Source organism: Drosophila pseudoobscura, chromosome X, assembly GCF_009870125.1.
Source record: "Drosophila pseudoobscura strain MV-25-SWS-2005 chromosome X, UCI_Dpse_MV25, whole genome shotgun sequence".
NCBI classification, from domain to species: Eukaryota; Metazoa; Arthropoda; class Insecta; order Diptera; family Drosophilidae; genus Drosophila; species Drosophila pseudoobscura.
The window spans coordinates 35,461,064-35,483,769 of record NC_046683.1 but is presented as its reverse complement, the minus strand read 5'-3'; the positions used below and the strand labels follow the sequence as shown (position 1 = coordinate 35,483,769).

The 22,706-nt window shown below is 45.9% G+C and overlaps 1 protein-coding gene and 1 long non-coding RNA gene across 6 annotated transcripts in view; one reads left to right on the top strand and one right to left on the bottom strand.

The window, feature by feature from the left end:
* MSBP (membrane steroid binding protein) overlaps positions 1 to 13,104 on the top strand; it is a 41,970-nt gene extending 28,866 nt beyond the window's left edge. For all 5 annotated transcript variants that reach the window (XM_033384199.1, XM_033384198.1, XM_033384195.1 and 2 more), the window contains exons 3-4: positions 12,357 to 12,509; positions 12,565 to 13,104. In XM_033384199.1, coding sequence (XP_033240090.1) covers positions 12,357 to 12,509; positions 12,565 to 12,887 — 476 coding nt within the window. In that variant the 3' untranslated portion in view covers positions 12,888 to 13,104. The remainder of the gene's footprint in view (positions 1 to 12,356; positions 12,510 to 12,564) is intronic.
* LOC117184946 (uncharacterized) lies at positions 12,985 to 14,739 on the bottom strand. The gene is made up of 2 exons (XR_004470423.1): positions 14,571 to 14,739; positions 12,985 to 13,738 (listed from the first exon to the last, which is right to left on the bottom strand). It is a non-coding gene; the product is annotated as an uncharacterized lncRNA (long non-coding RNA).
* Positions 14,740 to 22,706: the final 7,967 nt, after the last annotated feature.

Below are 22,706 nucleotides of genomic sequence, written 5' to 3'. Positions count from 1 at the left end.
GTGCACGTACAAAGCTGTTGGCTTGCGCTTCTCTTTTCGGTCATCTTCCCGCAGGAAACGTTTCTTACACCGGTCGCCTTGTATATACAGTTCGTACATAGCTGTTCGCTTGCTGGGCTCGGTACTTGTCGTCTATTGCTCGTGTTACTCTTTGCGAACATCTTCCCGCTAGAGACGTTGGTCGTTCTGCTAACGCTGCCGCTACCATGGAAATTAATGCTGCTAACGAAATTCCAATGACCAGTGAGCAAAACAGGGTGTCTTTTTTGAAGCTTAAGTCAACGGAATTATGCGAGAAAATGAAAAGGTTAGCTACCGCTTGGCAGAATGAGTCGTTGAACTGTGACTACTACATGCTCGTGGTAAAGCAAGAGCAAGTCGAGAAGTTGATCGGCAAATTTGAGACGTTTCACGGCGAGCTTGAGGAATTGGATCGAAGCGAAATTCACAGTGGTTTGTGTGACATTTTTGAGTCACTTGCAAGCTCGCTTAAGGCGGCGATTATGAGGGAAATGGCTAAAAGTAGCGGCCGCATGCCGTTTCATTCTACCTTGACTGGAGGAAACACTACGGTTGATTTTGGCAGCTCGCAATTTCTACCTCACCGTAGACAAGTACCATCCCTGCCTCCTATACAATTGCCGACGTTTAGCGGCGGGTATGCGAACTGGACGGACTTTTATTCAATGTTCGCCACCATCATCGACAGCCATCCGGACTTAACAAACATAGAAAAGCTCCAGAATTTGCGTTCCTGTCTGCGCGATTCGGCATTGGAGACTGGTCGCTGGAAATCTCAGATGGCAATTATGCTGTGGCATTAGATTTGTTGGAAAACAGATTCAATAATCGGCGATTGGTTTTTCAGGCACACATCAATGAGATCTTGGCGCTTCAGGCTGTGGAACCTGGGTCAGTGGTCATGCTTCGGGAGCTTTCAAACAAGTTCAATTCACATATGCGCGCGCTCCAGGGTTTCGGCACCACTGAGCAGATCGCAGGATGCATCATCGTGCAGGAGCTTCTCCGAAAACTGGATCCAGCGAGCCAAGAGAAGTGGGAGGAACGATTCAACGACCCCGCATTCGCCAACTTAATTCCGTCGTGGGAATCTATGGCCTCGTTCTTGGAGCAGCGATGCAGATCATTGGAGACGATGGACTTTTCTATGGCAAGCTATGCGTTGAGCAATCAGGTGGGCAGAAGTAGAAAACATAATAATTCTAGGTCCACATTGGTTACAACGAACCAAACCGTAGCACGCTGGTGCTCACGAGGTCCAGCACTGTCAGAAGTTTAAAGCGCTGTCCCCCACAAATCGCCATAAAGAAGCCAAGCGACTTTCGTTGTGTATAAATTGTCTCAGAACAGGGCATCGATTACTTCAGTGCACCTCGAGCAACTGTCGTACCTGCGGGGGTAGACACCATACCCTCCTTCATTTTGGTAGCCCTGAAGATACCGCAGTCCATTTCTTTGCGGCTCCTCAGATGACTGGCCATCCACTGAGCTACCTGATAAGCCAGCCCTTGAACTTCATCGGAAGGATCTTCTGGTCAAATCGCCCTACATGGACATTATTGCTGATTCCAAGTATGCGAATTCATTTGCTTCTTTGCAACGCGTTTTTGGATACATTCACAAGTTGTGCAACCGAATTCGGCGCCCCGGACTCACTGTCTCAGACATTGAACATGAAACCCAGGTATTGCTACGACTAGTCCAGCGTACTCAGCTATGGGAGGACATGATGTCACTGCGGGCAAGGGGAGCAGTCTCCTCATCGAGCTCAATCCCATCGTTATCGCCATTCATGGATCAGTTTCGACTTCTCAGGGTAGATGGTCGACTGAAAAACTCTTCGTTGGATTTTGATGGCCGTCATCCAATCATCTTGCCCAGCAGCCATCCACTGACTCTTGCAATAATCTCCCATTTTCATGAGCGGAATCTGCACGCTGGTCCTCGAGCTTTGCTTGGACTAATTCGATCCCAATATTGGCCTATTGGGGGGAGGAAGACGGTAAACAAGGCAGTAAACAAGTGCGTAAGATGCTTTCGACTGAAGCCCAGGGTATTGGAGCATATTATGGCGGATCTTCCATGGCGCCTTTGAGATCACAGGCGTGGACTTCTGTAGGCCGTTTTTCTACAAACCGGAGGCACGCAATAAGGCTCCAATCAAGTGCTACGTCTGCGTCTTCATTTGTTTCGCTACCAAGGCTGTTCATCTGGAGCTTATAAAGGACTTATCCACAGTTGCTTTTCTACATGGACTAAAGCGCTTCATATGTACTAGACGAAAGCCGCGGCAAATTTGGTCAGACAACGTAACCAATTTTGTCGGCCCTAAGAATGAGCTGATGGAATTAAAGCGCCTGGTCCTCAGCGATGACCATCAGAAGGCGCTGCTGGATTTGTGCTTGGTCGAGGCTATAGACTGACATTTCATTCCTACGCGCTCCCCTCATTTTGGTGGTCTATGGGAGGCTGCAGTGAAGACGGCCAAGTACCACTTCTACCGTGCGATAGGCAACTCGGTTCTTGGATTTGACGAGCTGCGGACGCTGTTGTGCCACATCACGGCAGTGATTAATTGAAGACCTTTAGTTTCAATTTCATAGAGCTCTGCCGATCTAGATGTTCTAACTCCAGTGCATTTCTTGAATGGTGGCCCTCCTGCTTCGTTCGCTGAGCCTGATGTCACGCAGCTAAACTTCGATCGCCTGGACGGCTGGCAGGGCGTTTCGTACATGCAGCAGCTCTTTTGGTCCCGGTGGAAGGAGGAGTACACTGCGCAGTGGCGCACTGCGAAGTCTAGTTTAGCAGTTTTGTCAAGGATGAGAATCTTCCTCCCATGAAGTGGCCACTGGCGAGAGTGGTCGAGCTTTTGCCTGGACGAGATGGCGTTTCCCGAGTTGCTGTGCTGAAGACGTCGTCTGGAATCACAAAGCGCGCCGTCAACATTTGCTACCGCATGTGCGCATGCAGCGGAATTATTTCGTCTCTTTATATCGCAATCTCTCGAACTCGACTTAACAGCGTCCCCGAGCAGCTCTAACGCTCTCTGGCTATCATACGCTCTCGGTCGCGTCTAAGCTTGCTGCATAGGGCCCGGCAGATGGGCCCGTCAGGCTGGGCAGTCTTGAGCTAATCGTCGCAGCTATTACATTAACATCCTCGCATCAATCGTTCGCCCAATCATCCCCTTATGTACATACGCGATAAGTTGGTTTACATATGCAAATAAATTGTGAATTATAAACAGCCTCTCGACTTTCATTAACTTCAAATTGCAACAGTTATTAAAAACGCTTAATAGCTTAACATCGTATATTTAGATACATTATTATTTTAGTTTTAATAAACAAAGAAGTTAAGAACCGACGGCGTTTACATAATATTTATATAATTTATAATCAACCTTGTTCAAATAAGGATATAAATGTGTAATTATATTACTGTAATATTTTATATTTTGTAGTATACATCAAACAAATAACAGATTTATTTTATTTCCCGCGCCCTATTGTACCATACCCCCACCCCCTGCCCATTCTTCATTAATTTTGTGACGTTAGGTCAGTTCATCAAAAAACCCAAAATAAGAACTAAACTTAAATTTCAGTTCTAGCGGCCAGCAACACTAAACATACACGCAAAGTACGTGAAAATGCATGTGCAACCATATATTAAAATATGCTGGTGGCACAACGGAACAATAAATCAATAAAACAAATAATCACATATTTTTGTCAAAACATATTGCGTGTGTACTAACACATGCAAAGATTGTTGTCTCTGCGTTTGGCTCATGATGTCGCGTCGGTACCGGACGCCAGAGCCGAAGTCCCTGGGAGCTCGTTCTGGGAGCTCGACGTGTGATCGGCTCTCGTAGTAAGAACTGTTACATTTATATACTGTAGGGTTAGTGGTTGTAGTTAGCCTCTGTCATCTCCAACGAAAGCCTCCAATGGCAGGTTTGAACATGGTATAGAAGCTTGTCCAAGCTGTTTAGGCTTCGCTGAACTTGGCCAGGTGCTGTTGTGGCATGTATGTACAATATGGTTTGGGATTCACTTTGATTCATTCGAAACGTAGAACAATCCTTTTAAGTTTTCATCCAAGCTGCGTGACCTTTCACCGTTCATTTAAGAAACGAGAAAGTCGTCGAAGATGGCCTTTTTCTGGAGGCTCAATAATTCAACCCGGCTAGAAGTTGGATCAGCCATTCGATGGTGTGCCATCCGAGGCGGACCCGATACTTGTCGTCTCTCATTTTATCTAAGTTTTATTTTAAATTTGTTTGTTTTATTTTTCGCTAAACTATCTGAACCAGCAGAATTTTTCGAGCCGGCTGCAGCGAAAAACGCGAAAGCGAAGATGAAGTGCACCGGCACATTTATATGCGGAATGTATGCGCCGGCAAAGCAAGGAAGCAACGACCGAAAAAACAAAAAATATGCACAAGTGAACGATCGAGATTTTGCTCTGATTCATGTTTGGATTCCAAAAAGACTGGATTAAGAAACGGGCGAAGCAGAAGGCGTACCCAAGATTTTGCGAAGGGGAGCGTTAATGTTATATGTATTGATTCGCAAAATCATATCAAATCAATTAAGAAAAAATATTTGTTTTTTTTTATGCAACGAAAATTAAATTCAAATTTTTTTCTACTAATAAGCATGCACTTTCTCCCCCTGGGTACGCCCTTGAGCGAAGCTCTTCTTATGCTTACGGTTGGTTGTTTACGGTCTAAAACCATAAATACCACATCATTCGTAGTCCTAACGGAAGGAAACACTTCAAAAATGGGCCTATTAAAAAATTGTTATTCGATTAACTCTGCCGAATCAATAGCTACATATATAACATACAAAGCAATACAACTAATTAAATCTTATTAAATCAACAATGCCCTTTAAGTACACACACAATAACAATATATCAGGCATTAATAAATATTTCAAAGTAAACATGATACAAAGGCAACCCTACAAAATTTTAACAAACATCGAACTGGTATCATTTTATCAATCCTAACGAAATAACAGCTGACCAATTCACCAAAAAAATTACACCAAAACACCACATTTTAGTTGGCTCTGTACTGTGGGCTGCTTTGAAAGCAGCTTCCGGAGCCTAGCGGCTTCGGGCACTTTCTCGATGTCGGAGCAGAAGTTTCTCCACGAGTTCCTTTGTGCCTTACGTATTTCCTTCTTTTAGCTCCTAAGTAGGATTTTATATTCCTCATTGACAATCAATTCGTTCGCTTGTTTGGTGATCTTGAAGAATTCCTTGAGGTTGTTCATTTGGAGAGAGAGATCTCGGTTCCACCAGAGTGGCTTGGATCTCCTTTTCGTTCTCGAGGGTTTGCACGATGCATGGTAGGCGTTCAGTAACTCGTTGGATAGGGTCTTTAGGGACTTCTCTATATCCTCAGCGGATTTCATTGAGCCCGGATTTGCGAGCTTCGAAGTACCTGTCTTTTTAAACTTTGCCCAGTTTGTGTTCCGGCGGTTTCTATAGACTGATATCTTCGAAGAGTGTTTGAATTCGCACTTGAACTGAATGTACTTATGGTTTGAGAAGGATGGTCTTTCGAGGACTCTCCAGTCAGATACCGTAGTACTCTTTCCCGTGACAAGAGTTAGGTCTAGCACGTTTGACGAGGTGGGACCCACGAAGGTGTGTTCCTCCCCCACGTTTGCTACGTCTAAGTTAGTGGATAAGATAAAGTCTAGGAGTGACTCACCTCTATAGTTTATGTCGGGGCTTCCCCACACATTGTGATGGCCGTTGGCGTCTGCTCCGATGAGGAGTTGGAGATTTTTGGAGCCGGCTTCTGTTACCAGACTCCTAAGTTCTTCCGGGGGGGCGGGCCTGGCATTAGGCGCTTTTCCTCGCTCTCCAGCATCACCACTGTCAGGTCATCCGTGCTGTAATGAGACATAAGATGAGCATGGATTCCCTTCCGTACGAGTACGGCGGTTCTGTTCCTGCTTACCGACGTTGCGTAGAGAAGGCTGTAATTTGAGGACTTTAGTCCGGCCACAGAGTTACCTGACGCAATCCACGGCTCCTGGACTAAAGCTATGTTGGGGGGCCCTTGCTCCATGGCAATGAGGAGCTCTGCCGACGCTACCTTGCTTTTATGAAGATTGAGTTGCAGCACCCTTAGTGTCATGGGTGGCTAACTCAACCTCGCACGACGGGTTGACTATGATTGTCAGGTCACCGTCCTCCTCCTCCTCCGACTCGTCCAGCGCAAGACCCTGGGCGGCCTCCACTATGGTCTCCAGACCTAGGTCCTTCTCGGCCTCGCCTGCCTGGAGGGTGTGCGCATCTTTGTCCTTGGGGTGGCGCTTTTTCAGCCGTAGGTATACGCTACCTACGCCCCACGCCATCTTCCCGAACTTGGGATACAAGATGTCCTCCACCTCCTTGCTGATCTGGAGGATCACGTGCTGGCCCCCTCGTTAGGTAGTGGGCTACCGGCGTGCAGAACCTTCCAGTCAGCCGTTGGCACGTCCAGATTTTGCCTCTGCAGCAGCTTCAGTGCTCGCTACCCCTGGACATCAATAGGGAAGAGTACCTTCGCCTTTGGTATGGACGGGATCAGCTCCCTGTCTACCACCTCCAGCTTGGCCCCCTCCCACAGAGCTTCCAGTAGGGGCACCTTCTGCACCAGCCACTGCCGCGTTGGGTCGTCATTACATTTGAGGATTTTGACCCCGTTCAGCCATCCCGCTCCATCGAACGTGGGCATGGGAGCGCTGGGGTCCTCCTCTATTCGCGAGAATAGTGTCTCGACGAGCTGCGCTTGGACTAACTTCCACTGCGCCGCCGTCATCTTCCCGTTCTCGTCGCTGCGGTCGATCAGGGCCACAATGAGATGTCTCTTGGACACCTCGCTCATGGCCTTCTGTCTCGGCTTCCTCGTCTTCGGCTGGGGGGTGGCGACCTTGCGCCCGCGTTGCCGCTTGCTCGCCGGAGTGTTTTTGGCAGCACTCTCGATCGAGCGTTGCCTATTGGTGGCCAACACACGCTGGCGACACGCAGAGAGGAATGCTCCTCCCCGTTCCCGCCGGTGGTAGCAGTCATTGTTGGGTTGACATCCCAACCCGTGCTTGCTCCTTATCAGCCTCCATATTTGGCTCGAAGGTCCATTAATGTTTTTCGGGGGGACCACCCCCTAGCGTTTTATGCCTGGCCGCCAGGCACCTCTAGCCATGGCCTTGGTTCAGTTCCCCCGACTTTAGATCGGGAAGACGATGGAACATAGCCCTAGCTAGACACTGTATTACCTCGGGCACGGCAAGCGACAGTGCATTATCCTCGCCCGGGATAATGCAGTGTCCATTGCCCAGCCGACACCCTCGTGGAGGGTTCAGCTAGAAGGTTTTTGCCAGCCAACGACATACGAAAATTGAAAACAAAAAATATGAAAATACATTTTTTATTTTATAAATATATAATGAAAACATCAGCAAATATGTTTATATTTATTTTGAGCTCATTAATAATTATTAATTAATATTAATATTAAGCATGGTAACCTATGCTTCTGCCAAGGCATAAAACGGCTCGTATGTTATTTGCAGAATGTGATATTCGTACAATTGATTGAAAAAACGTAACTTTCAGTGACAAAATAATCAGCTTGGTGGGTCTTGACGGAAAACTTATTTACTGGCTAGATTTACGCCGTGAACGAAAGTCTTGGTATACGCTCAATTTCGGAGGCGGCCTGCTTATAGTATATAGTATAGACTGCATTTGGGCACCGCGGAAGATCGCCTGGAAGGCTTGTATCATTTCGAATGACTTCTCAGATGTACATAAGTCTTATGGATGATGTATTAATACACATAGCAAAGCATACTTGAAGGACGACTGAATACGTATCCACGTATCCAAAGGGACAAAGCAGTTGTTTGAGGGCCGAAAAATTGATATTTAATTGTGATCTGCTTGTAGGAGGTTATGTAGTAAGAAAACAATATTTTTTCCAAATTATGCAATTAAAAAGAAAATTTTCATTTTAGTTTACTAATAGTTATTTCTAAGGTAGTCACTTTAAGGTTATGGATTTTCCCAGAAAGGATCAGTAACTAAAATAAATTTTATCTCATTTCAATGTACATTTTTTTTGTACCTTAGTAAAATGGCTATATGTGCAAAAATTATTTTTAATTTTTCTTAAAAAGTAATAGATGCTTGTTTGGTTTGACTATGCAGTTCTTATCTCTCATTATCTCAGTGCTCAGTTACTACAAATCGTGTTCTTTGAACCACATTTGTGGTACCATTAGCTTAGATAAGAGATCAAAGTCGAGCTCTACGTAGAAAACAGATACATATGTATATGTGCAGTAAAATCAGTAAAACTGACAAGCGGACTGATTTAGTACGTAAGCACTCATTAATGTTTCAAACCAATACAAATTAAAAAAAATAATTGCTTTTTAGTTAAAAATGCCACATGGTAAAGAATTTGTAAAGAACGGGGAAGGCTCAAGAGAATGAAATTAGCTGGCATAAAAACTGGTCGAATAGCTTCGCTAATGAATTGACATCGAAATACTATGTTAAAACTCTTTATAGATCCGGAGGGTTACCGCGTAAATCGTCGACTTGGCCCAGTGTCAACCATAATAAAATTGACACAACCGCACTTGCGGCAGTTTGCAACTGAATATGTAATGAGCTAAAAAAAATCAAGGCAGAACTCGGGTTAACAATCCCCAGGCAACGTGTGAGCCAAATTTTGAAAGAAAATTTTAATCTCACATATCAAAACAAAGTTGGCAAAGTCCGCTTAACTAAATGTTATAATGATGCGCGCATGGCCTTTTTGAAAACATGAGTTCTGGCACCACGAATTAGAAAATTGAATTTTAAGTGATGAAAAAAAATGTAATTTAGACGGCTCAGATGTCCATCATAAATATTGGTGAGACCCGCGTCATACACGGGCAACTTGCTACAAGCCAAACCATGGTGATAAATCGCTTATGATATGGGCTGCCTTTAGTGCTAAAGGAAAGTCTCCAATGTGTTTTATATCCAGCCGGATGAATGCTAAAGCATAACTAGAATTGGTAGATAGTAAACCTTTTTCATTTGCTTAGCGTTTCTATGGTGATCAATGGACATTTCAGCAGGATAATGCGCTAATTCATGCTTCCCGGGCCTCAATTTGAGACCCATAATAAACCGTTGATTAAGTGGGCTTCAATGAGTCCAGACTTAAATCCAATTGCGGATCTGTGCGGCTTTTTTGCAGCAAAAGCTTATGCCTGTGCAACGCAGTACGAAACCTTAAAGGAATTAAGACAAGCGATCGTTGCAGAATGGAACAGGATAGAGTTATTAACTCTTCAAAACTTGGCGGGCTCAATACCCAGTAGGCTGAATAAACTTCAGGAGCATAAGTTCAACATCATTATTAAGAGAGTTAATTTTCCCAAACATTTTTTTCCATACAAAATATATTTGCTGTTATAGCCATTTTCTATGTCAAAAATATAAAAATATTTTTTTTTATTAAAAAAAATGATATGTAATTTGTTTATGCCTTTTTGTTTTTTACTTATTAACAGCTAATCAAATAAAAATATAAAATAAATCAAGAAAATACCTGTTGAAAAAAAACGTCATTCAAAGCAGTGCACATATAGCCATTTTCCTAAAGTACTTAAGAATCTAATAAAAACGAGGGGGAACGTTGTGAGTTGCTGCGGACACCGCAACTCTACGGTTATACCCGATACTAAGTCAGTATGGGTCTCCTCCGGCAGACGCCGCTAATATTAAACGACACGACAAAGAGTGCGTGCGAGAGAGACAGAAAATCAGTCTGAGCGTGACGTCGGGCGCTGCGTAGCCACTGCAAATTGATTTGTTCCTTTTGGCTATAAAAATGATCTGATCTGATCCAGATTCAGCAATCTAATAGATATGGTCATTATCTATGATTCTGCGTTTTTAGTTTTCTCAAATCTGCAATATTGTGGATGCAACAGATTTTCGTCCTTTGTGGGGGCGGATGGGGGTGGGGCGAAATTCTGAGATATACGTTTTATAGTGACATCTTAAAGGAGTGTGTGTACCAAATTTGGTTACTCTAGCCTTAATAGTCTCTGAGATTTGTGGTTGCCTCAGATTTTCGTCCTTTGCGGGGGCGGAAGGGGGTGTGGCGAAATTTGAACAGGAAACGGTCAAGGTCCGATATCACAGGAGTGTGGATACCAAATTTGGTTGCTCTGGCTTTTATAGGTTCTGAGATCCTTGAACTCATATTTTGCAATTGGCAAAACCGACCGTGAAACCTGTGTGTTAGAGTGAGACAGAGCGAGAAAGAGTGAAATTGTTTTCGTGATTCTGGCTGTAATAATTATACGATCTGGTTCAGATTTTGCACTCTAGAAGATATAGTCATCTTCTACGATTCTGCGTTTTTAGTTTTCTCGTATCTTTAAAATTGTGGATGCCACAGATTTTCGCCCTTTGTGGGGGCAGAAGTGGGCGGGGCAAAGTTTTGAAATATTTTTGGAGCAGTGACATATCACAGAAGTCTGGATCCAAAACATCGTTGCTCTAGCTCTTATAGTCTTTGAGCATTAGGCGCTGAAGGGGACGGACAGACGGACAGACGGACAGACGGACGGACGGACAGACGGACAGACAGACAGGGCTCAATCGACTCGGCTATTGATGCTGATCAAGAATATATATACTTTATGGGGTCGGAAACGATTCCTTCTGGACGTTACACACATCCACTTTTACCACAAATCTAATATACCCCAATACTCATTTTGAGTATCGGGTATAAAAAGGTTATGTAAATCCAACCATTTAAAAAAAATCTGGAAGTACCAACATTTTTTTCAACCAGTTAGATACTCTGAGGGATATTTTTATATATATTTTTATACCCGATACTCAAAATGAGTATTGGGGTATATTAGATTTGTGGTGAAAGTGGATGTGTGTAACGTCCAGAAGGAATCGTTTCCGACCCCATAAAGTATATATATTCTTGATCAGCATCAATAGCCGAGTCGATTGAGCCCTGTCTGTCTGTCCGTCTGTCCGTCCGTCCGTCTGTCCGTCTGTCCGTCTGTCCGTCCCCTTCAGCGCCTAATGCTCAAAGACTATAAGAGATAGAGCAACGATGTTTTGGATCCAGACTTCTGTGATATGTCACTGCTCCAAAAATATTTCAAAACTTTGCCCCGCCCACTTCTGCCCCCACAAAGGGCGAAAATCTGTGGCATCCACAATTTTAAAGATACGAGAAAACTAAAAACGCAGAATCGTAGAAGATGACTATATCTTCTAGAGTGCAAAATCTGAACCAGATCGTATAATTATTACAGCCAGAATCACGAAAACAATTTCACTCTTTCTCGCTCTGTCTCACTCTAACACACAGGTTTCACGGTCGGTTTTGCCAATTGCAAAATATGAGTTCAAGGATCTCAGAACCTATAAAAGCCAGAGCAACCAAATTTGGTATCCACACTCCTGTGATATCGGACCTTGACCGTTTCCTGTCCAAATTTCGCCACACCCCCTTCCGCCCCCGCAAAGGACGAAAATCTGAGGCAACCACAAATCTCAGAGACTATTAAGGCTAGAGTAACCAAATTTGGTACACACACTCCTTTAAGATGTCACTATAAAACGTATATCTCAGAATTTCGCCCCACCCCCATCCGCCCCCACAAAGGACGAAAATCTGTTGCATCCACAATATTGCAGCTTTGAGAAAACTAAAAACGCAGAATCATAGAGAATGACCATATCTATCCGGTTGCTGAATCTGGATCAGATCAGATAATTTTTGTAGCCAAAAGGAACAAATCAATTTGCAGTGGCTACGCAGCGCCCGACGTCACGCTCAGACTGATTTTCTGTCTCTCTCGCACGCACTCTTTGTCGTGTCGTTAAATATTAGCGGCGTCTGCCGGAGGAGAGCCATACTGACTTAGTATCGGGTATAACCGTAGAGTTGCGGTGTCCGCAGCAACTCACAACGTTCCCCCTCGTTTTATATATATTCTACCGGAACCTGGACAGATTTGGGGTCATACTACTCATGTACCCTGCTTAGTCTGGGGACACCTTGGGCAATGGGCAGCTCTGCCCCCTAGTGACCTCGGCATCGGTCGAGAAGCCCTACAAACCTAACATAATGTGGTTTTAATTTTTGTGTGTTTGGGAACTGTTGCGCCTTGGTCTTCTGTAATTTATAACGTAAACAAGTCAGTCAAGTTTTTCTCTCTTAATTAAAGAAGGTTTTTCAAAATTTCTGTTAACGAAAAGTTGGGGGTTTCTAATTTCAGGAGGACCCTATGCTACGTTCGCTGGAAGAGACGCTTCACGAAATTTGGCAACATTTAGCGTGGTTTCGAATGATAAAGATGACTTTGATGACTTAAGCGACCTGAGTGCAGTAGAAATGGACTCAGTGCGAGAATGGGAAATGCAGTTTAAAGGTAATAACGGAACAAATTCGATTGTCAACTTTTAAGATTATCGTTTTATTTTTAGAGAAATATGAGCTTGTTGGCAAGCTGTTACGTACGGGAGAGGAGCCTACTAACTATGAAGATGACGAGGACGATGAAAATATTATTAACAATGATGGAACTGTTGTTGCTCAATCAGTTAATGTATTAAGCGAACAAAAAGATGTCTTGCGGGATCGCCAGTCTAAAAATGTTACATCGGAAACGGAGATATATGCTAAAAAGATCAGTGCGGTAGATGATCACAACTTCAAAGAAGATCAAATTGCTGGAAGTAACATTTCACTTTCCACACCTTCCACCGAAAACAGTTCATTAGGTGAATTACCCATAACCGATTTTTAGCAAGGGAAAGGCTCAAAATTCAAGAACTGTTTGTAGCTTCAATACACAATCGGAACCTGAGAATCATTCAGCAATTTTGTCTTTAAAATTATTATTATTTTTTTTTTTAAGTTTAAAACAATTATATTTTGCATTATGAAAAAACTGAATGAGATCACTAAAACGGAGCGGTGTGAACTATGAAGGTAGACACACTCATATTTTTGTTAAAAATTTACTTACGTTATATGATTTTGTTCAATGGGAAAATAACAACAACAAAAATTGATCATGACTAACATAAAGATTAAAAAATATTGAATTAATGGACATGGGAGAAATCATTTAATATCATACAAATGAAAAATTGTATATAAATATTGCATATGTATGTATTTATATAAAAGATATAAACATTTTTGGTGGGAATCTATGTATACAAGTTTAACATTATCTGCAATAAAAATAAAATTTAATAACACACTTAATATGTTTAATGTATCAAAAATATAGTTATGTCAACAGAGGAATTTGTGAACAGTTTGCTTTAAAATATACAATTTTCTATGGCATTAAATCTTGATTGGCTTCTGCCCATGTGCGAAGAGAATCGTCGGGTAACACAGATAGACAGATACTGCAATAACCAATAAATCTTTGGCCGTTCGTCTTGTTTCACACCTAGTTCTCAGAGACATAGAGAGCTAGAGCAACCCAATTTTGTGTGTACGCTCCTGTGATATCACACTGCATCAAGTTTGCTTCACGCCCATTTCCGCCCCCAAAAAGGACGAAATCCTTTGACATCCAAGATTTTAAAGATACAAGAAAACTACTCAGCATCATAGGGAATGACAATGTTTAGCAGATTGCTGAAAATGGATCAGATCGGATTATTATTTGAGTCAGTAGGAGCAAATGAAACTGTAGTCCGTCTACAGCTGAGTCAGCGTTGAACTTTTTGGTTTGAAGTAAGACTGCCGTTCAAATCAGATCACATTATGTTGGGCAGCTACTTTGAGGTTTTGACGAAAAGAGGTGGCAAAAGTCGCAGATTTTTTTTTAGCGCTTTCGATACAATAAATACACGCAGAGCTTTTAAAAATCAAACTTTCAAAAAATTCGTAAAAACGGTTATCACAGCTCTTAAATCCCATACAAAATCTTATTTTGACCATTTTTCGTGCGAGGCTGTAACAGGTAAATCGATATAGAAGACAAACGGCTACAAAGCGCAGAAAGAGCTTTTAGACGTAGGTAATAAATTGTTCAAAAAACATGTATGTACATATAAAAAAATTTCGGATTAGAATAATTTGCAATATTAGAATAACTTTCCATTTCGCGCTACCTTTATTATGTTGTTGGTTATGAATGAATAGGCAGGCAAGTATTTCTACCTTTACCTGGATGGATGTAGTTCATTTTAAAACTTTCATATACCATTCCGCGAGGGGGAGAATCTTTTGACAAGGAAAGACAAAAGACTAGGAACAAAATTATTCAAGAAAAATTTGTAGACAAACTATTACTAAGGGTGGACTGCCCTAAACACGGATTTGGAAACACAAACGATGGCAACTCATCTCGGACACTCTTAGAGAAAAACGAAATTACTGCAGAAATAACTGGGGTGGATATTGATATTATCAAAAGATTGGGTGTCATTTTGAATATTTTACGCAGCAAAGAAAACATAAATACCCGCAAGCTTGGTGAATATGCCTCGAAGACTGCAGAGCTGTTACTGGAAAAATATCCTGAAATGAAGCTAACTCCCACGCTTCATAAAATTCTTACACATTCAGCCAGGCTCCGTTTTTCACTTTCACAAAAGTTTTCCGATTTACTTTTGAAATCACATAAATTGGGGCTCTCTTTTTCCCATTCCGCAAGATTTCTTCGTTTTCAAAACGAAAACATTTTCGTTGACGAAATGAAAAGTAAACGGCTTTTTATACAACAAAACGAACCTTAATTGCAAAAGGAAAAAAATAGATGACTTATTGATGCATTAACATAAACTTGATACCTATATCAGGGTAATTTAACTTGTGCTTTCTTTATAAATAATTTTATTTTAACCCAACCTAAAATTTGACTCGGAAAAAATTGGCCACAGCAACAACAAATTTCGTTTTGGTGTAAGCAGCTGACGCATTCCGATTTGGTTATCGGAACGTTGGCAATTAATAAATTTTTGCGTATAACAGCACAAATGTGCATGTAACAGCTCAGACTGTGCTTGTAACATGCGCTCAACAGAAAATCTGGGTGAGCACAGCTGTTTCCCGCCCAATTTAATTCGGACTTCAAAATGTAACATATCGATAAAAAAAAATATGTGAAAAATGGAACACCTTAAAACGAAAACGAAACGCTTTGGCTGAAAACGTAATCCGCAAAAGTAAATGAAAAACGGAGCCTGCCTGATTATCAAATTTAAATTGAACAGCACAGCCTACCATTTGGAGAGATGTCTGAACAAGCCAGAGAAACAAAGTTTACAAAAAATACAGTAATATGAATACGTGCAAGACACCACGAATTAAGCAGAAAACATGTTGGCAGCCTTTTCAGATCCATATATTTCATCCATTAGATATGTGAGATCACAAATTAAATTGGCAAGCAGTTATGCTTTAGAAACTATAAGTTTATTAGATATTCCTCCCACTAAAGAGGAAGTAGAGTATTAATTTACAGAAATAAAAAACCAACCATTTTCAAAGTAAAAAAAATAGTTTTCTTGTTTTAAATTGGGTTAAGTTGAAAATAAATAAAATAGAGCATTTTACATAGGAAAATATGCACCGGCAACAAAGTTCAACTTTAACCCATTATTGTGAAGCTTTTAGACACTGTAGCATAATTTACTTAAGCAGATTAAATTTTCAAAGCTTTTTCTTTCAAATGCAGTCTGTTTCATGAAGATATCTTTATTTGTTCTAAAGTTATTAATTTACCAAGCTGAAACGGCGGAATTCGCCACTGTGCGACGTTTGGGTTGACATCCCAACCTGTGTTTGCTCCTTTTCAACTTCCATCTTTGGCCCGAAGTTTTTCGGGGGGACCACCCCATAGCGTTTTATGCCTGGCCGCCAGGCACCCCTAGCCATGGCCTTGTTTCAGTTTCCCCGACTTTAGATCGGGAAGACGATGGAACATTGCCTTAGCTAGAGACTGAGTTACCCCGGACAGGGCAAGCGACAGTGCATTACCCTCGCCCGGGATAATGCAGTGTCCATTGCCCAGCCGGCACCCTCGTGTAGGGTTCAGCAAGAGGGGTTTTGCCAGCCCTCAGAATAGGTCGTTTGGAAAAATTGGGCAAAAAGATCGGCAATTGCCTGATCATTATTTGCCGACGTATTACGAAATGATAGCGAGGATGGGTGTGCGGACGCTTACTGTTTACGAAGCAGTAGGGTAGTGCTTAGGGTCCTGAGAAAAACGTATCCTGCATCGAGATAGGTAGTTATTATAGCATTGAGCATTAAGAATTGAAAAGTTTGACCGACCAGTTACATAGCGAGAGTGAGAAGCGACTTCTTGAAATTTTTTATAAAGTCTTGATTTTAAGTTTTTTAGACTGGATAATTCTTTGGTAAGCCAAGGGGGCTTTGCAGATCTAATCGGACAAGATAGCGGGGCACAAGAATCAAAAAATGTGCCGACAGCATTGTAAAAAATGTTTGTACCTTTTGTGAAATCAGAGCACAAGTACAAAGCGGACCAATCAAAATCCCTAATGATGTCATTAAGCTTCGCATACTCGGATTTACGAAAGCAGCGGACACGTTCAGGTAGCCTACTCGACCGATCCAATACAGTTAGTAATATATCTAGAGACACTTCGAAAGTAGGATGGTAGGCATCTTCAGGTATAGTGAGCGGAAGGGCTCGGCCTAACAACACTAAGGTCAGATCAGATACAAAGGACATATCAAGCAATCGACCTAAGGAATTTTTCACATGGTTGACTTGAGACAGGGACAGGTCAAGCATGGGCACTAGATTAGTAGACTCGTTTACCGAAGACCAAACAGTGCCTGGCAAGTTGAAGTCACTAAGAACTATCATATGATCTTTATCTGAAGGCATAAGCCTCCACAAAAAAAAACCTGACCACAACACCATCCCCTGAAGGGACAGTCCCGGGGGGGCTTATTATCTCATTATTACTTCATTTTTTAAATTATTACTTCATTTTTTAGTACTACTAGGACTATCATTATGACAAAGAAACCGCTGAATCTTTATTTTCCCCAAATTGAAGTAAACCATAGGCTAAGAGAAACCCTAATAGTGAGGCCTTTTTACTTAGTAGTAGAATTAAGAGAACCAACACGAAAGAGACGCATTCTACGCAGCAAAGAGAGCCAGAATGGAAGAGAGCGAAGCGGCAGAGAAGCCGTCGATCGGTCGTACGCCCACGCAGCCGAGGGAGAGAGCCGACGGCGAACCATGCAGACACCCCCGAGCCGAGGCCGGCAGCCGAATGCTGCGCAGTAGCGAAGCGGCAGAGAAGCTGCGAAAAAGAAAAGCAGGGGCCTGGCACGGTCCAGCGCGGGCCAGGCTCGGGAGTGATCTCCGAGGACTGAGCCAGAACGGTTGTACCAGGCAGTGCCCCGACCCCGCGCGAAGTGAAAAGTAAGCCGTGACCGCAGTGACGAGGACCCGCCGCAGGACTCAAAGGAGGGAAACAAGGGTGAGCCACTTCACGTATGTGAGCTCTGGGGGGGATAGATTGGTGCCGTAGGCAGGGTATAAGCTCAGGAGCAGAAGTTTCCCACAGTGTTAAATGCATATCGATATCCACATGGTGTCTATGATATTTTTGTCGTATTACCCCGCTGCCGGCGCGAGGTTTTAAGTAGGCGATCCGAAAACAATAAAGACACCCACCTCAACCCACCGGTTTCCGAACTTTCGCCCGTAGGAGTCCCTCACCCCTTCCCCCTCTCTTCCCTATTCCCTGGGGGCCCGGCGAAGTGGATGTGAGTCGTGGATCATGCGGCATCCACCAAGCTGGGCTTCCCTTTCCTATACCTTTCTCCCCTGGGGACCCGGCGATGCTGGATGTGAGTCGTGGATTCACGCGGCATTCGCAAAGCTGGGTTCCCTCTCCTACACCCTCGCCCTGGGGACCCGGCGACGCAGATGTGAGTCGTGGATCATGCGGCATCTGCTAAGCTGGGCTCCCCTCTCTCATACCCTTCCGATCTCTGACCCAAACCCACGCGGAAACTACGCAGCCAGCCACCTACGCGGCAGAAAGAGACGGGGAGAGACGCGGGAAACCACGCGGCCAGCCACCTACGCGGTAGAAAGAGACGGGGAGAGACGCCGAAGACACCGCGTGCCTGGAGAAAATGGCCGCGGACGGCGCCTAAAACTTTGGCACGCAACGGCGACAAAGCGGCGCCATCGACAGAGCAGCAAAGCAGCAGCGACGGAACAGCGAGACAGCGGCAGAGCGGAGAAGAGCAGCAAAGCAGCAGCGACGGAGCAGCGAGGCAGCGGAGAAGAGCAGCGAAGCGGCAGCGACAGAGCAGCGGGACAGTGACAGGGAAGCCAAGCAGCGAAGCAGCGTTAGAACAACGGGGCAGCGAGGGACAGAGGGCGAAGGTAGAGGAGCAGCTACATGGCAGAGGAGCTCTCGGTCACAAAGGGATGGCCACGGCCAATATAAGGCGGAGTAGGAACACGAGTCAGGGAGTCACTACCGAGCAGTCAGGGGGTCACTACCGAGCAGTCAGAGAGTTACCACCGAACAGTCAGACAGTCACTACCGAGCAGTGAAGGAGTTACCACCGGACAGTCAGACAGGTAATACCGAGCAGTCAGAGAGAGTTATTACCGAGCTTCCACAGGGAACCGTTCCCTGTACCGTGCAACATATCCTTCGACAGGATCATCCAACCCAGTTCTGTGTATCCTAGTACAGGATCATCAATCGAGTACCGTGCCGCGTGTCCTTCGAACAGGACCCCCACCCAGTGCTGTGTATCCTAGTACAGGAGCCCTGACCCAGTACCGTGCTGATAACGACTCTCACCGGTGCCCCGATTACTGGATCAGGATCAGGATGAACATCCGCTGGATAACGTCCCGCAGGAAGGACGAGCTGCAGAGCCTGGCTAAGGAGTTTGGACTAGGAGAAACTGGGACTGTAGAGGATCTACGACGCCGGATCACCGCATTCATCGCACGCCCTGGGCACCCCGAAGCCATGCAGGCAAGGCTGGACGAATTGGCACATTGGGAACATACCGAGCCCCAGGGACCACCGGAGCCCAGCCACGTCACCCGGGCCAGAGAGCCGGACGAAGATGGAAGACAGCAAGGAGGGACCAAAACTGCGATTAATTATACCCGAGCTGCCCAGCACGAGCCAAGGATCCACCCACGGATACCGCGAGTCAGCAACCGAGACACCGGCCGCCCAGGACGAGCAACCACAACGAGCTGACCAAGGACCACTCCAAGGAACCAGACCAGAGGCGTCTAGCAAGAACCACGAGCCAGGACCCACTACCACTGGACCCCTGGCCACGCCTAGCCACCAGACAACCACGGAAGGAGAACAGCCACGTTTTCGGGACATCGGGTCTCACGCCCCGGAGGGGAAGAGATCTCGTACTCGTTACTGGCGGACAAACTCCGAAAATGGGGATTTACTTTCGACGGCAACGTGGTCCCACTAGCGTTCATCGAAAGGCTCGAGGAGCGAGTGGAATCATACGGCGGGAACCCAGAGCAGTTGCCGCGAGCCATCTCCGGTCTCCTTACAGGTAAGGCCGAAGGATGGTTCCGAACTTTTCAGATGCAGGGACAGAATTGGACAGACTTTCGGAAAGAATTCCTAGAATTCTTCCTGCCCCCCAGATACTTCCAGCGGGTGGAAGACACCATACGAAGTCGAGAACAGAAGCCCAAGGAATCCTTCCGGGATTACCTTATCGAGTTACGTCTGATGATGCAGCGAGCCCATCGAGCGGATCTACGAAAATCTCCGTCCGGAGTATCAAATGTACACGCGCAGACAAGATTTCCGATCACTCACAGAATTGACCCAGCTCGTCTTGGCCTACGAAACCGCGCTGGACCGAGACGCACTCCGCAGCATCGGGACCACGCAGAACCATCGACCCCGTGCCGCCTATACCGGCAATGGAACAAACCCACAACGAGGCAACACACACGAGACACCCGGGAAAACCGAGATCGCCAACCGAGGAATCGGCCAGGAGCAAGAGCAGGCGATCGATGTACAATGAGCCTGCCGGAACTGCGGGGAAAACGGCCATTTCAGTGGTGCGTGCACAAGCCGACAGAAGCTGTTCTGTTGGGAATGTGGCCACCGAGGGGTCCGGACCATCAACTGCTGCCGGAAACCAGCGTCGGGAAACGGATCGGGTCTCCGCCCAACTGGGACATGGACGGAGGCGCGCACCCCGGAACAGGAGAAACCCACCCATTAAGCATGACCGGAGGAAGGATCGCTGCTGGTGGACATCAATGGGAGAGCATTTGCGGCCACCCTCGACACTGGAGCCACACGATCCTTCATCAGTGAGCGGCTGGCGAAGGAGATAGGGACGACCGAGAACAGGCGAGAGGTGACGATCAGGATGCGCCTGGCAGATGGAACCAGGAAGGAGATCAACCAAGCGATAGCAGTCACAGTGGGCCTGGATCAGCAAGAAACACAGGTATCTCTTCTTATACTCCCCACGGTATTAGACGACTTCATCTTGGGGCTCGACTTCCTCTGTGGCATCCGCGCAAGGATCCACTGCGGACGGGCATATCTACAGCTGAAGTTGCAGCAGAAACACGCCGGGACGATACCATCATGCACCGCCCAGCCACGCCCACGGTCTGTCACGTTTGCGGACTCCACTGCCATCCGAGACCAGCCGCAGACCAACACCCCACAGCCAACCACGAACCATCCAACCGCAGTGACAACAAAGCCCTACCAGACAAGATCAAGCAAAACCCCCAGGACTTCGCCACCACAATAGGACACGAAGAAAGCTACGACGGAAAGAACAGCGACACCCATGGAAACAACCATGGCCAGTTCCCCAGCACGAACCCCGACACCAACAGGACAACGCAACAAAACAAAGACTTTGGCAGAGACAGCTACGGCTCCACTGGATCAATCCAGGGCCAGCTCGTCGAACCAGGAGTCACCAACAGGACACAGCAGGAAGCAAAGGACTTAGGCAGAGACAGCTACGGCTCCACTGGATCAATCCAGGCCAGCTCGTCGAACCAGGAGTCACCAACAGGAAGCAAAGGACTTTGGCAGAGACAGCTGCGGCTCCGCTGGATCAATCCAGGGCCAGCTCGTCGAACCAGGAGTCACCAACAGGACACAGCAGGAAGCAAGGGACTTTTGCAGAGACAGCTACGGCTCCACTGGATCAATCCAGGGCCAGCTTGTCGAACCGGGGGTCAGCAACAGGACCCGGGAATCACCAGGATACTCCAGCAAAGATAGCTGCGGCCCCGCGGGATCAATCCAGGGCCAGCTCATCGAACCGGGAGTCACCACGTAGTCACCCAACACGACAGACATCACGAACCCCGATACCACAGGACGAGATCACAGCAACCCCGACGATGGAATACCAACTGGAGCCATTAGCCGACGCCGAGATAGCTCGGGAACGCAACCCGTTTCGCCCAGCCGACTCGGATGACTACGAGAACGCGATCTTGGCCACCATTACCGCCCTGAAACTGGAGGACCTATCGCCGTGGCAGCAAGACCCAGACCCCGAACCATAGGAAAGAAGTCCGGAGAAATGCGAATGTGCGTGGATTATCGCCAGCTAAATGCCCGCTCCGTGCCTGAGGCGTATCCGCTGCCACGGATTAACCACATTCTCGAGAGACTATGCCACGCTCGCTACATCTCCACGCTGGACCTCAAAAACGGATACTGGCAGATCCCGTTGGCCAAGAGCAGCAGAGAGGCAAAAGCATTTACCGTCCCCGGCAGAGGACTCTTCCAGTGGAAGGTCATGCCTTTCTGCCTGCACTCAGCCCCAGCGACGTTCCAGCGAGCCTTGGACAGCGTCATCGGACCCACCATGGAGCCGTACGCGTTCGCGTATCTCGACGACATCATCGTCATCGGAGCCACACTATAAGAACACATCGACCACCTTCGCGAGGTCTTCAGGAGGCTGCGAGAGGCGAACCTCCGACTAAACCGAAACAAGTGTAGTTTCTTCAGGAACAGTTTACTCTATCTCGGCCATGTCATCAGCGAACAAGGCATCCACACGGACCCAGACAAGGCCAGCGCAGTCCAGAAACTAGCACCGCTCACCACACTGAAAGAACTGCGACGCTGCATCGGGATGGCATTCTGGTACCGACGTTTCGTCCCCAACATCGCCACGGTGGTCCAGCCCATGACCAACCTGCTCAAAAAGGATCAAAAGTGGGAGTGGACAGACGAACAACATCAGGCATTCGAGACTCTCAAGGAAAGACTCACGCAAGCACCAGTCCTGGAATGCCCCGACTTCGCCGAGCGATTCGTACTCCAAACGGACGCCAGTTCGTATGGCCTCGGAGCAGTATTGACACAACATTTCGACGAAGCAAAAAGAGTCATCGCGTACGCAAGCCGTCGACTACTCAAGGTAGAGGAAAACTACTCGGCCACCGAGAAAGAGTGCCTTGCCATAGTCTGGGCAATCCGGAAGCTCCGATGCTTCCTGGAAGGATACCACTTCGATATTGTTAATGTGTGTGTGTGTAGGAAGCTGGGTTGCATACGGTACATAAACCGTCTGCAGTTTGGTCGTCGCA